The sequence below is a fragment of the Sebastes fasciatus genome, chromosome 15 (genome assembly GCF_043250625.1).
Source record: "Sebastes fasciatus isolate fSebFas1 chromosome 15, fSebFas1.pri, whole genome shotgun sequence".
Lineage (NCBI taxonomy): Eukaryota > Metazoa > Chordata > Actinopteri > Perciformes > Sebastidae > Sebastes > Sebastes fasciatus.
Window position 1 is genome coordinate 1,218,761 of NC_133809.1, and position 16,511 is coordinate 1,235,271.

Here is a 16,511-nt window from a genome sequence, read left to right on the forward strand (position 1 = left end):
TGCTGCTGCTATGTATAGCAGACCGTTGCTATGTATAGCAGAGCGTTGCTATGTATAGCAGACCGTTGCTATGTATAGCAGAGCGTTGCTATGTATAGCAGACCGTTGCTATGTATAGCAGAGCGTTGCTATGTATAGCAGAGTGCTGCTATGTATAGCAGAGCGTTGCTGTGTATAGCAGACCGTTGCTATGTATAGCAGAGCGTTGCTATGTATAGCAGACCGTTGCTATGTATAGCAGAGCGTTGCTATGTATAGCAGACCGTTGCTATGTATAGCAACGCTTTGCTATGTATAGCAGAGCGTTGCTATGTATAGCAGACCGTTGCTATGTATAGCAGACCGTTTCTATGTATAGCAGACTGTTGCTAGGTATAGCAGACCGTTGCTATGTATAGCAGACCGTTTCTATGTATAGCAGACCGTTGCTAGGTATAGCAGACCGTTGCTATGTATAGCAGAGCGTTGCTATGTATAACAGACCGTTACTATGTATAGCAGACCGTTGCTATGTATAGCAGACCGTTTCTATGTATAGCAGACTGTTGCTAGGTATAGCAGACCGTTGCTATGTATAGCAGACCGTTGCTATGTATAGCAGACCGTTTCTATGTATAGCAGACTGTTGCTAGGTATAGCAGACCGTTACTATGTATAGCAGACCGTTGCTATGTATAGCAGACCGTTGCTATGCATAGCAGACCGTTGCTAGATATAGCAGACCGAACAGATGAAGGCGATGGTGTTCGCTGTGATCGGTACCTGACAGCAGAGGTGAGCTTGGCTGTGTTGTCTGACAGCATGCTGATGGCTCCTTCATCCTCGCCCTCTAAACCCTGCAGACACACAGAGATCAATAAGGAATAACCACACTGGGATCAACCGAAATCAACCGTTAGAGTCGTGGACAAAGTCTCGGGGACTTGGACGTGATCTCAGGGACTCAGAAAAACTCTTGAAGGTTCAGATATTGAAGCAGATTCAACTCTGGGGAGTTGGACATGAAAATAACTTCAGATACTGACTTGGACTTGACGTTCGGCTAGTTTACCACGAGGCAGCCATTTGTTGTCCATATTGTGTGTGTGTGTCTCACCATGATGCTCTTGAGGCGTTTCACCTCGTCCTCCTGGGCTCTGTAGGTGTCCAGCTCCTCCTGGACCGACTCCGCCACCTCTGGGAACGGACTGTAACACACAACACGGCACGCTCAACGTCCAACCAATGAATGAGCTTCTAACTTTATACTTCCTGAGTCAACTTGGAGAAAACGGGCCTCAACAACACTGGAAACCTGAAGGGTTCGTCTCCAACATCAGCACTCCAGATGGACAGGAGAGTTTGTCACGTACAATAAGATATCATCAGTATATAGATTTAACTTGTGATGTTATTATGAGTTACATTTAATGCCTGTAATAATGTTATTTTGTTCCCACAATTCATGTGTGATGATGTTAGCCCCCCATAGGAGACATTTCATTGACCTCACTGTATAAAATGACCTGTGGTGACCTCTAGGATAATCACAACCTCATGAAACTTAACAGCCACAAACTAGAGACCTAGAGCATTCAGAGGATGGATGGATCAGACTAGAGACCTAGAGCATTCAGAGGATGGATGGATCAAACTAGAGACCTAGAGCATTCAGAGGATGGATGGATCAAACTAGAGACCTAGAGCATTCAGAGGATGGATGGATCAGACTAAAGCTTTTAGCTTGTAGAAAGTCCTCTTCACTAATAGATGTTATTTTGTTTAGTTTTCATATATTTTACTGATATTTTTCGAATATCTTTCAGACAATTTTCACATATTTTTGAGATATTTTTCACATATTTTACTAATAAATAATATTTAAAGCCTGTACCAAAACTAGTGAAATAAAATGAACCCCCACCTCCTCCTCTTCATCCTCCTCTAACCCTTCCTCCAGAAGAACTCACCTGCCCTTGTGTTTCTGCCAGAACTTGTCGGCGGCAGTCAGGTCGTAGGTCTTTCTGTTCTTCTTCTTCGGTCTGGCGCCGGCGGGAGACGGCTCGGCGCCCACCCCCTCCTCCATCACCACCCTGTTCAGCTGGTAGTCCTGGTGGACACAAACACACACTCATAAAGGTCTGGTCCACCTGTCGTCAGGTGACCTTTGACGTCTGGCTCCATTGGTTTGGTTGGTTTTGGCAGGTTACAGCCCATACTGCTGCCAGTACAACCGATGCCATTATTTGTATTATAAAGTGTTTTTCCTGCGTTAAATGACCTAAATCAGCTCTTTTAATGCACTGAATCCGGAGTGAAACCACAGAGAGAAAACAAAAACGTCATCATCTAACGTCACTTTACACTCCTGAAATCCTACAAGTGATTCTGAGACACTTAATGAATATAAAAGCTGATCCTGAGAGTGCTGCTGTGTTAAAGATATCTGGGATGCAGTCCAGACCAGAGACAGCTCATTGCACCACAGTGGATCCAGACGGAGGATCATAATAACACCGCTGTTGTCATGGGAACAGCAGAGGGATGAGGAGGGAGATTTAGTGGTGGGATCCCGTCTCCTGCTGGGTGGTGGACGGCTGACATGTTTACAGGAAAGAGACGACAGACAGAGCGCTGCCATCTGGACCGGCCGTCGCAGACAGAGCTGGCAAAACCGGACCACAAGAGAAACCAGATCAGGGTCTGGATTCTGGACCAGACGTTAAAAAAAGAAGTCATTTCACCTGTTTCCAACACAAATCAACTTGTTTCAAGAGTCATTTTTTTTACTCTGGCGCAGCGACACATCTCTCTCTGACTTGTTTCAAGATGCTGACAGTCGTTTCATCATAACTCCTAAAACAAAGAATTCTTCTTCTTCTCTCCCGCCACAAAAGCGTGATCGTGTCCAGTCAGAAGTCTGAGAGGACGACTCTATACTCGGCTGATAGCGAGTACCGATCTGATACCACCAACTTCGCTTTCCTAACTTTATTAATCTTAATGTAATAAATAAATACATACAAAGTTACGTAGTTGTTAGTTATTATTTAAATAATAAATTGTACACTAGCACCTTCAATTCAAGTGTAAACCTTTTAAATGAAGCAACAAATTGGTCAAAACTATGGAATTAAACTTCCCGTCTATAAAGTATACAGTGTATATATTAATATCAGGGCTGTCAGAGTTAACGTGATAATAACGAGTTAAAGCAAATTTGTTTAACGACACTAATTTCTTTAACACATTAATGCAACTTTTTTTTTAAACTTGTGACATTTTCACATATTTTTGGGAAATTTTTCAATATTATTTTCACATATTTTACTAATAATTCTTCAGACATTTTGGGGATATTTTTGGGATATTTTTCACGTTTTACTAAAAAAATTTCGCACATGTTTCAAATAGTTTTCATATATTTTAATAATATTTTTGGGATATCTTTCACATATTTTACTAATACTTTTTTGGCCATTTTTCACATAATTCAATTATAATTTTTCAGACATTTTTTTCAATATTTTTTCAAATTTATATCTTTTTGGGATATTTTTGGGACATTTTCACATATTTATCAATATTTCTTTCACATATTTTACTAAAAATTTTGGGATATTTTTCACATATGTCTGAATGTTTTTTCCTGCTTATAGCTTGTAGAAAGTCGTCTTTACTAATAGAATTTACTTTGATTAGCTTTCACATATTTTTCAGAAATTTTTATGATATTTTTCAATATTTTGTTTTACATATTTTAATAATAATTCTTCGGACATTTTTCACATATTTTACTATTACTTTTCGTATATTTTTCACATTATGTCTGAATGGTTTTTCATGCTTTTAGCTTGTAGAAAGTCCTCTTTACTAATAGATGTTATTTCATTTAGTACATTGAGATCAAAATGCTGTCTAATGGTTCAACCAGACTGACAGCTGAGAGAGACAAAGATCCCTCTGAGCAGCGTGGGATCATGGGAGTTGTTGTCTTCATGTCAGTCAGCTTCAGAGTTTTTTTTTTACCACAGAGGTCTCCTCCTCTCCAGAACAAACACTGAATAAAGCAGCTTCACGTTAAAAAGGTGTGTGTGTGAGTGTGTGTGTGTGTGTGTGTGTGTGTGTGTGTGTGTGACTGATGACGTGTTATATAACACATCCATGTAACTCTACATTCCAGTGCTGTCGGTATTAACCTCAGAACCTCTGCAGCTGACAGCGCTCTGGCTCTGCATGAATTAGTGTGTATGTGCGTGCGTGTGTGTGTGTGTGTGTGTGTGTGTGTGTGTGTGTGTGAGTGTGTGAGAGCCTCAGACAGGAAGTCAGACAGCGAAAGAAAATGTGAATCTGCTTCTACAAAAATTTTAAGTAAAACAATCTGTTCCTAAAGCAGGAGTAAACCTTTGAGTAGAGTTTCTCTATAACCTTTTATGTTTATGATTTATGATTGACAGCTCACCAGGACGTCGTGGATCAGCGCCTGATAGGTCCAGGTGTGGTGGAGGGGCGTGGCCATGTCCACGTTACGATCTGCCAGGACGAACAGAGGCCTCTGGAAACTGGAGAGGAGAGAAGAGTCGTTACACACACAGAGCCCACGCCTGGCCTGCTAGTGATACACAGCACTGCATTATGGGAAGTGGAGTTTCCCCATGACCTCACACCGCCTCAGTTTTATCCTTCTTGTTTACCTGAACTGTCCGGCGGCCATGTTGTCTCCGGTGAAGAGACTGTTTCTGGCGTCGCGCAGGTTCTCACGGAGCTTCTTATCCAACTTCTACAACACACACAAAACATAATATAATATAAATATTTCAGTTATCATTTTTTTTAATTTATTTTATATATTTTTTTAAATGTATGAATTTATTTGTGTTTAAGCATTTATTTATTTATCAAGTCATTTATCTATTTATCAAGTCATTTATTTATATTTTTATTTATCAAGTCATTTCTTTATTTCTTTATTTATTCATTTATTTGGCAGGTCCAAACTGAATGAAAAGGTTGACGTTCTGTCATTGAACCAATTAGATCGGCTGATTCGTCAGAGTGAACTCACCACGGCGACCATCTCTGCTGCGTTTCCACGGGGACAGCGAATGATCGGCACCGCACCTGATCAACAACAACAACAACAACAACATCAACAACAACAACAACAGACTTTAAATAAAGTCTCACCCTGTTGAACACATGGAAACATTAAAAACAACAGAACAAACTTATAGAACAGATTTTAAATGAGGAGAATGAGTGAACGCTTCCATCTGGTGGACAGAGACAAACATTTCAGTTGAAACAGCTTCATTTCTGCTTCAAATAAATAACTCAAATAACTGAATCATGTCAAGATATTTAGATTAAAAATATATATTTTTTTTCCTTTATAAAAACTGACATCACATCATTGTCATTACGTCGTGTCTGGGTTCATAACGTCACCCGGCGGCGAGCTGTATTCACATTCAGTGACATCACACTGACTATCTAGCAGCCACACGTCTCTACTGCGGTATGAACCCAAAGTAAACAGATTGTGTTGTGATTTCATATCAATAAACAGATCAAAATGATGCTGAAATAACTACATAATGATGCTGATTAGTAAAAAGTCTGAATTCCTGCTTTGTCAGGTCTGTTACCATGACGACAAGCAGACAACTTTTAAAATGCTTGTTTTCTGAATGGAGTCTGGTTGGATCAGAGCCGGGCTACGCAGCTGCTCCATCAACACTCAACATAAAGCCATCTTGGCACTAAATTGTTGTTTAGAACTTGCGTCTCTTCGCCTCTTTGCATTTAACCATTTCAGTTTTTATTTTGGCACAACATGAACTCCCGGTAAACACCGTGAGGTTCATCAGAGGAACTCACCCAGAGTGACGAAGAAACAGAAGAGACTGTCCACGATGGTGTCCATGATGGCCTCCATGTCTGTGTCCTGGATGTCTGCTCTGTTGATGGCTGCAGGACAGACACACAGGAGAGACACACAGGTGAGACACACAGGTGAGACACACAGGTGAGACACACAGGAGAGACACACAGGTGAGACACACAGGTGAGACACACAGGAGAGACACACAGGTGAGACACACAGGTGAGACACACAGGTGAGACACACAGGAGAGACACACAGGTGAGACACACAGGTGAGACACACAGGTGAGACAAACTAGAATATCTCACATCCTGTTTTAGCATATAAATAGCACGTTAGTGAGGAATTTCAGACACAGCCTTTGTTTGTTTGAGAGGCTGTATCATATTTGGGCGCTCGTCCCCGCTGGCGTTAAGGCGGTAAGTGCTGATGGCTTCTTGATTTTTGGCCTCAGCGTTGTAGCGGTGTGTTTTGATGAAAGCGTCGTTATTTGGGATTGCAAACTATGTCAACGTATTTATTTTTCTCTCCACATGTTGACTGATACGTAGCTGGACACTGTGGTGTGTTGCTTGTGACGTCTACTGGGCTTGTTGTGGTAGTCGGTGTTACACAGTGATGGGGAACACACCGATTACATTACGTCCCCAGAAATGTCGAAAAAAAGTTGAAAAACATCCGAAAAAAAAGTCTGAAAAATGTCCGATAAAAGTTTGAAAAATGTCAAAAAAAATCTGAAAAATGTCCGAAAAAAGTTTGAAAAATGTGCAAAAAGTAAAAAAAAAAACAAACTAAAAAATGTCGAAAAAAAGTTGAAAAACATCCGAAAAAAATGTCCGATAAAAGTTTGAAAAAAATTCAAAAAAAATCTGAAAAATGTCCGATAAAAGTTTGAAAAATGTCAAAAAAAATCTGAAAAATGTCCAATAAAAGTTTGAAAAATGTCAAAAAAAATCTGAAAAATGTCCGATAAGTTTGAAAAATGTCAAAAAAGTAAAAAAAAGTCTGAAAAATGTCAAAAAAAACCCTGAAAAATGTCCAGTAAAAGTTTGAAAAATGTCAAAAAAGTAAAAATAAAAATATCTGAAAAATGCCAAAAAAATGTCCGAAAAAAGTCTTAAAATATCCGAAAAAAAAGTCTTAAAAAATGTTTGAATAAAATGTCTCCCTCGGCGCTCTTCCTGGAAGCTTGAATTTGCTGCGTGATGTTTACATTTGGTAACGTTTTTATGCACTTGTGTGTTGTTCGCCACTGACTCTGTGCTGCTGTGTGTCCGATCAGGTTGTAATAGAGCTGTGGTGTGTTCCGGCTAGCTGTGTTTGTGGTCGGCACTTCTTTGGTAGTTTGCTTTTAATGATGGAGTTTAATCTGAAAGGTTCCAGACTTCATTTTGTTGTATTTGGCTTTTTTTATTCCACCTCCCTCTACCCATAATCCTCTGTGTTTTTGGGGATGTTTCCAATGTGTGTGTGTGTGTGTGTGTGTGTGTGTGTGTGTGTGTGTGTGTTTGTGTGTTACCGTGGTAGGAGATGAGCTCCTTGTTTTGATGGCAGAGGGTGAACATGTCGTCTTCCAGAGTGATGAAGTTCAGGTACTGATCATACACCTGAGACACACACAGACACACAGATTACTCATTTATCAAACAGCATGTATGTAGTCAGAGACGTCCTGAAGTCAAATATATCACGATCAATGTCAGACATTATTGATTATCCAGCAACCCAGAAATCAAAGAATAAAGACATCTCCCTCACAGATTAGTGGGATTTTGTTTTTAATTTATAATGTTTTATACTTCTGCTGAATATAATCCATCAATCTTATTTCCATAGATGTATTTAGTATCTACAGTTCCCTTTGTTAACACCTTATTTTGAAAAGCGGACGTAGTCCCACGTGTTTACTTCCTCTAACTTCTCCAAGGTGGTCTCTAGCTCTCCCGTCAGCTCCGTTCTCTTTATCCATCCATGGTCAGCTCCATCGGGGCCGTTTCAATGCAGAGAACAGAAATGTCAGTATCTGGGTGCTCTACAGTCGTAGCGTCGGCCCATTTGACCACGGAGATGAGAGCGACGGCCGGCTCGACCACAATGTTACCGCCATACCATAACGTTACCGCCATACCATAACGTTACCTCCATACCATAACGTTACCGCCATACCATAACGTTACCGCCATACCATAACGTTACCTCCATACCATAACGTTGCCTCCATACCATAACGTTACCACCATACCATAACGTTACCACCATACCATAACGTTACCACCGTACCATAACGTTACCACCATACCATAACGTTACCTCCATACCATAACGTTACCTCCATACCATAACGTTACCTCCATACCATAACGTTACCTCCATACCATAACGTTACCTCCATACCATAACGTTACCTCCATACCATAACGTTACCTCCATACCATAACGTTACCACCATACCATAACGTTACCTCCATACCATAACGTTACCACCATACCATAACGTTACCTCCATACCATAACGTTACCTCCATACCATAACGTTACCACCATACCATAACGTTACCTGCTAACATTTTCCGCACTTTTTTTCCAGATATTTTTCAGACATATATCAGCCTTTTGTTTGAACATATTCCTGCCTTTTTTTAGGATATATTTCGGCCTTTTTTGGGCCATATTCTGGACATACTTTTGCATTTTTTTTTTCAGCGTTTGTTCGGACTTATTTTCGGACATATTTTTGTAATTTTTTAGAAGTTAGCATGCAGCTTTAGCTCTGCTCTGTCTAGCTCTGCTTTTCCTGTCAATGTGTGAAACCCAAAGTGTTTCCATCCTTTACTGGATGTGTAGTGTTTACCACGCTGGATTTAACATGGGAGGGTGCAGGTTGTATCCACGACGACCCTCCAACGGTTTAGACTCTCTGAGGTTTGTTTTGGTTGACGGATACGGAACAGATATGACGTCACGTTACTCAGACTACCACAATAAAAGCGGTAACTTCCTTCTACCTCTACATAGACTCAAATGAAGCAGATATATCCATTCTGGTATTAGAAAACTTGTTTTGAAATATAGATGAATCGATGGTTTTTCCCACCCCGATTCTGGGATGGAATTCCGAGCCTTCGCCTTCCCATCTAAATCTAAGGAGCTCTGGCATCATATTATTACTAATATACAGAATACTGCACGGCGTGATCTCAAATCATCAGACAATGAGAAGACAATAGTAACCACGGTAACCTTGGTGACTTGGGTGACAGCGTTAGCAGCCAGAGCAGCGCTGGCGATGTCCTCCAGTTTACTTCTGCTGATGGCAGAGATGAAGTTCAGGAAGTACGACTCATACAGCTGGTTCCTCAGGTCCTACACACGCACGCACGCACGCACACGCACACGCACACGCACACACATATATATTTAATCAGGATTAATCACAAATTAATCACACATTTTTATCAGTTCATGACAGTTTTTTCCTCGCCAAAATGCAATGTAAGTTCAGAGCGTTATTTAACCTCCTTCATGACCAGCTAGTCTGACCTGGTTGGTGCCGATGGATCCATCAGGTTCTCTAGTTTACTGTGATACCAGTATCTTCAGTTTTAAAACTGAACTAAGGTGTTATTATCGTGTTAACTTTGACAGCCCTATTTTAAATGTATATATGTATTATTAAACACAGGACATTTCAGTAGAATGTGAAAATAGAATAGAAATAATGTAGTTCTACTTTTGTCCGTCTCTCTGTAGGAGGACGTTTTACTGGTGTCTGGTCGTCTCTTTCAGTCCAAAATGGTGGAGGAGAAGCTGTGCTGCTGACTTTGACTTCTTCGTGATAAACGTTCTTTGGTAGCAGTGTAACTGTGTTGAAGCGGTCGATATCAGTCTGTTAGTTTGGCTCCTGACGACGCTTTGATTGTGTATTTTTGTTTTCATTTGGACGGAGATATTTTTAACACACTGCTTGTATAAATATCTGTGTGTGTGTGTGTGTGTGTGTGTGTGTGTGTGTGTGTATGTGTGTGTGCGTGTACCTGGCATATCCTGTCGATGTTCTCCTCTGTGGGCATGACGAAGTAGATGGCTGGAACATCTGGGATTGGATCTCTGTCCGAGTGAAGCAGACTGAAAAACACAAAGTCAATTTGACACGTTGTTTTACTGACGTCCACATTGAAGGTAGGGTGGTCGATGATGGAGAGCTAGCGTAATGTGAAAGTAGCATGGCCTCAGGAGCTCCGTCTAAACCCCCCCCCACACACATGCACGAGCAGCGCCGCATCGTAACTCCTTCACAGACACAGAGCGGAGAGAGGACCTCAACTCAACAACGCTACCTCATGACCAGTAACCGCGGCGGTGCTGCTGCAGGGCTGAGTGAACTCTTCCATTCTCCAGGAAACGTGCGGCGGCGACGTGCTTTGAGTTCAGGCTGGTGCACGCCAAGGGTAGAGAACGAGCAGGGAGGCAGGGACGCGTCTGATTGGTTCTTTCCAAGCGGACCGCAAGGCAGTGATTGGTAGACGTTTTTAGAGGATTACAACAGTTTTGTCTAAAAAAACGTCAAAAAATGAAATTGTCAAAGAAATGTCTAAAACAATTCCCCAAAAAACTAAAAAAAACAGGAAAAAAGTCAGAAAATTGTCAAAAAAATAGTCTGAAGTGTCCGAAAAAAGTCAGAAAAATATTTGAAAATTGTCCAAAACAAATCCGGAAAATGTCCAAAAGAAAGGTAGAAGAAAAGTCAGCTACAGATGACGGCTCTTATTCAGAGCTCATCAGTAACGGATCGCTGTCGGGGTGTAAAGACCATTTCAACCAATAGAACAGAGAGTGGAGACTGGAGAACACCGTCAACCTGCCTTTAAGATAAAATTAGACCAACTGGCCGACAGTTTACAGAGAAGAGAAGCAGGAGAAACACACCTACTGTTAAACATCATCAAAGACTAAATCATGGACTAAATATCGCCACGCCGCTCTTTTCCAGAAGGTGTTTGAAGGAAATAAAGAAGGTGTTCAAAAGGTCCAACAAGTCTACCGCCGGTTACGTGAATGGGCGTCTGCACGGCTGCATGTAAACGGGAGTATTAGTGGAGTATTCACCTTCATTAGCCATGTAAACTGCTTAGTAGGAGTATTGTCTTTTTTGGAATAAGGGCACAAACCGGAATGTTTTATGAATGTAAACGTTATTCTGTATAACACAATGCAAGTAAGAAAATACTGATACACGAGTATCACGATACTGTATACATTTCTATCGCCGCTTTCTATCTTTGTGAGGACCGATTAGACCCTCAGAGGGAGGACATGTTCTCCGGAGCTGCTGAAGGCTAGAGGTGAAGGTGTGTTGTCTCTTACAGGTGCAGGGTGATGCCCATGTCTCTCAGCTCTTTGACAGACAGCAGAGGCGAGATGATGTCTTGGCCAAACCTGTCGTATATCAACACCTGCATAAGACACACAAACACAGACAGAAGTTAAAGCACAGGAGAGAGGTCATATATATATATATATATATATATATATATTTAGAATTTAACGGCGCTGTCAAAACTACAAACATGTCTGCTGGTATTATATCTGAAAGGTTTACTTTTAAAAAGGGCGAAAGAGAGAGAGAGAGGTTTTCTATGGAGGACAGAACCTGACAAAATCAAAAATAAATAAATGATTCGATAAATAAATAAATAAATATGCCATTACAAATAGCAAAAAATAATATTAAAAATAAATGTAGTCATTAACTGATTGATAAAATGTGACAAATTTATATTTCTGTTTAAATTACCTTTTTTTATTTATTTACCTTTATATTAATTCCCTTATTTATTACTTTTCTGTTTAATTTCCAGTTTTATTTATTTATGTATTTATTTTTATTATTTTTTAAATGCATTTATTTATTTTTTACATATTTATTATTTTAATGTATTATTTAATTTATATATATTTATATATATATATGTGTGTTTGTTGTTGTTGTTGTTGTTGTTGTTGTTGTTGTTGTTGTTGTTGTTGTTGTTGTTACCTTCCATACTGGCTCAGCTGCTGTGTTCTTCAGAGGAGGAGCGTTGAAGTTCAGCATTCGCTTCAGAGCCACTGTAACCACAGAAATAACATTCATTTGTTCCCTAACATAGAGCTGAGGGAACATATAGAGTTGAGGGAACATAGAGTTGAGGGAACATAGAGTTGAGGGAACATAGAGCTGAGGGAACATAGAGCTGAGGGAACATAGAGTTGAGGGAACATAGAGTTGAGGGAACATAGAGCTGAGGGAACATAGAGCTGAGGGAACATAGAGTTGAGGGAACATAGAGTTGAGGGAACAGAGAGTTGAGGGAACATAGAGTTGAGGGAACATAGAGCTGAGGGAACAGAGAGCTGAGGGAACAGAGAGTTGAGGGAACATAGAGCTGAGGGAACAGAGAGTTGAGGGAACATAGAGCTGAGGGAACATAGAGTTGAGGGAACATAGAGCTGAGGGAACAGAGAGTTGAGGGAACAGAGAGTTGAGGGAACATAGAGCTGAGGGAACAGAGAGTTGAGGGAACATAGAGCTGAGGGAACATAGAGTTGAGGGAACATAGAGCTGAGGGAACATAGAGCTGAGGGAACATAGAGTTGAGGGAACATAGAGTTGAGGGAACATAGAGCTGAGGGAACAGAGAGTTGAGGGAACATAGAGTTGAGGGAACATAGAGCTGAGGGAACATAGAGCTGAGGGAACATAGAGCTGAGGGAACATAGAGTTGAGGGAACATAGAGTTGAGGGAACATAGAGTTGAGGGAACATAGAGCTGAGGGAACAGAGAGCTGAGGGAACATAGAGTTGAGGGAACATAGAGCTGAGGGAACATAGAGCTGAGGGAACATAGAGTTGAGGGAACATAGAGCTGAGGGAACATAGAGTTGAGGGAACATAGAGCTGAGGGAACATAGAGTTGAGGGAACATAGAGCTGAGGGAACATAGAGCTGAGGGAACAGAGAGCTGAGGGAACAGAGAGCTGAGGGAACATAGAGCTGAGGGAACAGAGAGCTGAGGGAACAGAGAGTTGAGGGAACAGAGAGTTGAGGGAACATAGAGTTGAGGGAACAGAGAGCTGAGGGAACAGAGAGTTGAGGGAACATAGAGTTGAGGGAACAGAGAGCTGAGGGAACAGAGAGTTGAGGGAACAGAGAGCTGAGGGAACAGAGAGCTGAGGGAACAGAGAGTTGAGGGAACATAGAGTTGAGGGAACAGAGAGCTGAGGGAACAGAGAGTTGAGGGAACATAGAGTTGAGGGAACAGAGAGCTGAGGGAACATAGAGTTGAGGGAACAGAGAGCTGAGGGAACAGAGAGTTGAGGGAACAGAGAGCTGAGGGAACAGAGAGCTGAGGGAACATAGAGCTGAGGGAACATAGAGCTGAGGGAACATAGAGTTGAGGGAACAGAGAGCTGAGGGAACATAGAGTTGAGGGAACATAGAGTTGAGGGAACAGAGAGCTGAGGGAACATAGAGTTGAGGGAACATAGAGTTGAGGGAACAGAGAGCTGAGGGAACAGAGAGCTGAGGGAACAGAGAGTTGAGGGAACATAGAGTTGAGGGAACAGAGAGCTGAGGGAACATAGAGCTGAGGGAACATAGAGCTGAGGGAACATAGAGTTGAGGGAACATAGAGCTGAGGGAACATAGAGTTGAGGGAACATAGAGTTGAGGGAACAGAGAGCTGAGGGAACATAGAGTTGAGGGAACATAGAGTTGAGGGAACAGAGAGCTGAGGGAACAGAGAGCTGAGGGAACAGAGAGTTGAGGGAACATAGAGTTGAGGGAACATAGAGTTGAGGGAACATAGAGTTGAGGGAACAGAGAGCTGAGGGAACAGAGAGTTGAGGGAACAGAGAGTTGAGGGAACATAGAGTTGAGGGAACATAGAGTTGAGGGAACAGAGAGCTGAGGGAACATAGAGTTGAGGGAACATAGAGTTGAGGGAACAGAGAGCTGAGGGAACATAGAGTTGAGGGAACATAGAGTTGAGGGAACAGAGAGCTGAGGGAACAGAGAGCTGAGGGAACAGAGAGTTGAGGGAACATAGAGTTGAGGGAACAGAGAGCTGAGGGAACAGAGAGTTGAGGGAACAGAGAGCTGAGGGAACAGAGAGTTGAGGGAACATAGAGTTGAGGGAACAGAGAGCTGAGGGAACAGAGAGTTGAGGGAACAGAGAGTTGAGGGAACATAGAGTTGAGGGAACAGAGAGCTGAGGGAACAGAGAGTTGAGGGAACAGAGAGTTGAGGGAACAGAGAGTTGAGGGAACAGAGAGTTGAGGGAACATAGAGTTGAGGGAACAGAGAGTTGAGGGAACATAGAGTTGAGGGAACAGAGAGCTGAGGGAACAGAGAGTTGAGGGAACAGAGAGTTGAGGGAACAGAGAGTTGAGGGAACATAGAGTTGAGGGAACATAGAGTTGAGGGAACAGAGAGCTGAGGGAACATAGAGTTGAGGGAACAGAGAGCTGAGGGAACAGAGAGCTGAGGGAACAGACAGCTGAGGGAACAGAGAGGACTTCAACACGTTCTAGAACAGTTCTCTTGAATGTCTACATGTTATTGTGTGTAGATTTAACCTCTGACTCATCACAGAGTTTAAATGAGGAGTAATAATAGAACATTATAATAGTAATGTTATAAATGAGTCCTGAAGCTGTAAAGCTGTAAAACTATAAACTATAAACTATAAACTGTAAAGCTGTAAAGCTGTAAAACGTTCCCATTGAAGGGAACAGGTGATTCTCTTGATTCTCTCCCTGCCGGCAGCACACAGCTCTCTAACAGCTGACAGTCCCGGGGCGTCTCTCCGGTTACCGGCGCTGTCTGCCGCCGGTAACGAGCCGGTAACGAGCCGGTAACGAGCCGGTAATGAGAGTAAAACGCGTTAGACCGACCTGTCTGCTTCTCCCGGACAGACGCCGCCATGTTGGATGTTGTTGGTGACGCTGCGTCTGATGACGTGTCGTCTGATGACGTGCGTGGCTGCAGCCCGTCAGAGAGGAGGTACAAATTAAAGAGGTCTCACTCTTAGTGATATTACGGCGCTGTGCCGCGTAATCCAGGAAGTTTCCTGCGATGCGCGTATCGAGGCTTGTATCGTTTTAGACCAATGACGTCATTGATGGCATCCGAAGCCTCGCTGCCCGGCCGTACTGCTGACTGGTTCATGAAGTGGTTCAGATCTTTACTGGTTTAACCAATAACACAGAACACTAATATCACCCCTCCTGCCATTATTATATTATATTATATTACAATTACTGACCAAAGGATTGGTTTACACACATAAGATGCATTACTCACAAAACAATGACAGTTTGTATCTTATATACTCATAATATACTTACTAAATAGACATTTTATTATATATGCTATATATATATATAAATTGATTACATGGTAATATATATTTTTTCATTGTTTATAGTCATTCCCAAAAGCCTTTACTGGCGCAAAATACAGTATATCACAGATCTGTGGTCCCAGTAGACCACAACCAGCACTGCTCCCAGTAGAGCACTTACACTTACACACCAAAATCTGACAAACTGACAATAACCTGATATTTTCAGGTGGATTATCATTTAATTCTCACTGTGCAATATCATTTTCCACTTGTGCAATGTTGTTAATAGTCTGTTTATTGTCAATACTGTATATACTCCTATTTTTATACTTCCTATCTTTATATTTGGTTCATATTTTGTTACACTTTGTTTAGCTCTTTTTTTACTGTGTTAGCTGATGCATCTTGTTTTTTGCACTATCTCCTTTGCTGCTGTACACTGCACATCTCCCCACTGCTGGACTAATAAAGGAATATCTGATCTTATCTTATCACATGGTTCAGATCATATCTGCCTGTTTTACACTTTGACCACCAGGTGGTTTCCTGCACATGAAGCCTCGAGCAATGAACCCTTTTCCGAACCACTGATCATATGTTTTATGTACGATATTTACCTCTGAAATGTAGTCGAGTAGAAGTATAAATAAAATGGATATATTTATTTATTTAACATGGAAAGACCATTGAGGAGGTTTCCTCATTTGGAATGGTTTTGAGATACTCAATACTCAAATAGAATAGAATAGAAAGCTTTATTGTCATTGTATTAAATACAACGAGATTCACAGAGTCCACTTCTGGTCAGTGCTTTAAAACAAATACGTGACAAGACGAGACAGATAAAACATATAACAGGTAAAACACACATAGTTATAAAGTAAATAAAACAGGTAAAGTAGATGTAATAAATAGATTGTAACAGAGGTAATTGCACTTGTAAAATAGGAGGTAGGGTAGATGTAATAAATACAATTTAAACAAAGTTGCACTTGAGGTGTATAAAATACTCATGTATTTTATTTTTTAATAGAAGTAGTGAGACCTCTTTAATTTTTACCTCCTTGTTGGTCTCTGAAAACAGCGGCAGAGTGAGACCTCTTTCATTTTTGCCGCTGTTTCCAGAGACCAGCTAGGAGGTAAAAATGAAAGAGGTCTCACTCTGCCGATGTTTCCAGAGACCAACAAGGAGGTAAAAATTAAAGAGGTCTCACTCTGATACTTCTATTAAAAAATAAAATACATGAGTATTTTATACACCT

At 41.3% G+C, this 16,511-nt stretch overlaps 1 protein-coding gene across 1 annotated transcript in view; it reads right to left on the reverse strand.

The window, feature by feature from the left end:
* Nucleotides 1-14,949, reverse strand: part of scfd1 (sec1 family domain containing 1) — a 42,036-nt gene extending 27,087 nt beyond the window's left edge. The window contains exons 1-13 of the mRNA XM_074661234.1: nucleotides 14,798-14,949; nucleotides 11,901-11,971; nucleotides 11,231-11,319; nucleotides 9,901-9,991; nucleotides 9,107-9,229; nucleotides 7,386-7,473; nucleotides 5,860-5,949; nucleotides 5,045-5,100; nucleotides 4,674-4,759; nucleotides 4,442-4,541; nucleotides 1,950-2,089; nucleotides 1,097-1,187; nucleotides 763-836 (exon numbers count right to left, since the gene is read on the reverse strand). Of these exons, the coding sequence (XP_074517335.1) occupies nucleotides 763-836; nucleotides 1,097-1,187; nucleotides 1,950-2,089; nucleotides 4,442-4,541; nucleotides 4,674-4,759; nucleotides 5,045-5,100; nucleotides 5,860-5,949; nucleotides 7,386-7,473; nucleotides 9,107-9,229; nucleotides 9,901-9,991; nucleotides 11,231-11,319; nucleotides 11,901-11,971; nucleotides 14,798-14,828 (1,130 nt within the window). The 5' untranslated portion in view covers nucleotides 14,829-14,949. The remainder of the gene's footprint in view (nucleotides 1-762; nucleotides 837-1,096; nucleotides 1,188-1,949; nucleotides 2,090-4,441; nucleotides 4,542-4,673; nucleotides 4,760-5,044; nucleotides 5,101-5,859; nucleotides 5,950-7,385; nucleotides 7,474-9,106; nucleotides 9,230-9,900; nucleotides 9,992-11,230; nucleotides 11,320-11,900; nucleotides 11,972-14,797) is intronic.
* Between the last annotated feature and the right edge of the window lie 1,562 nt (nucleotides 14,950-16,511).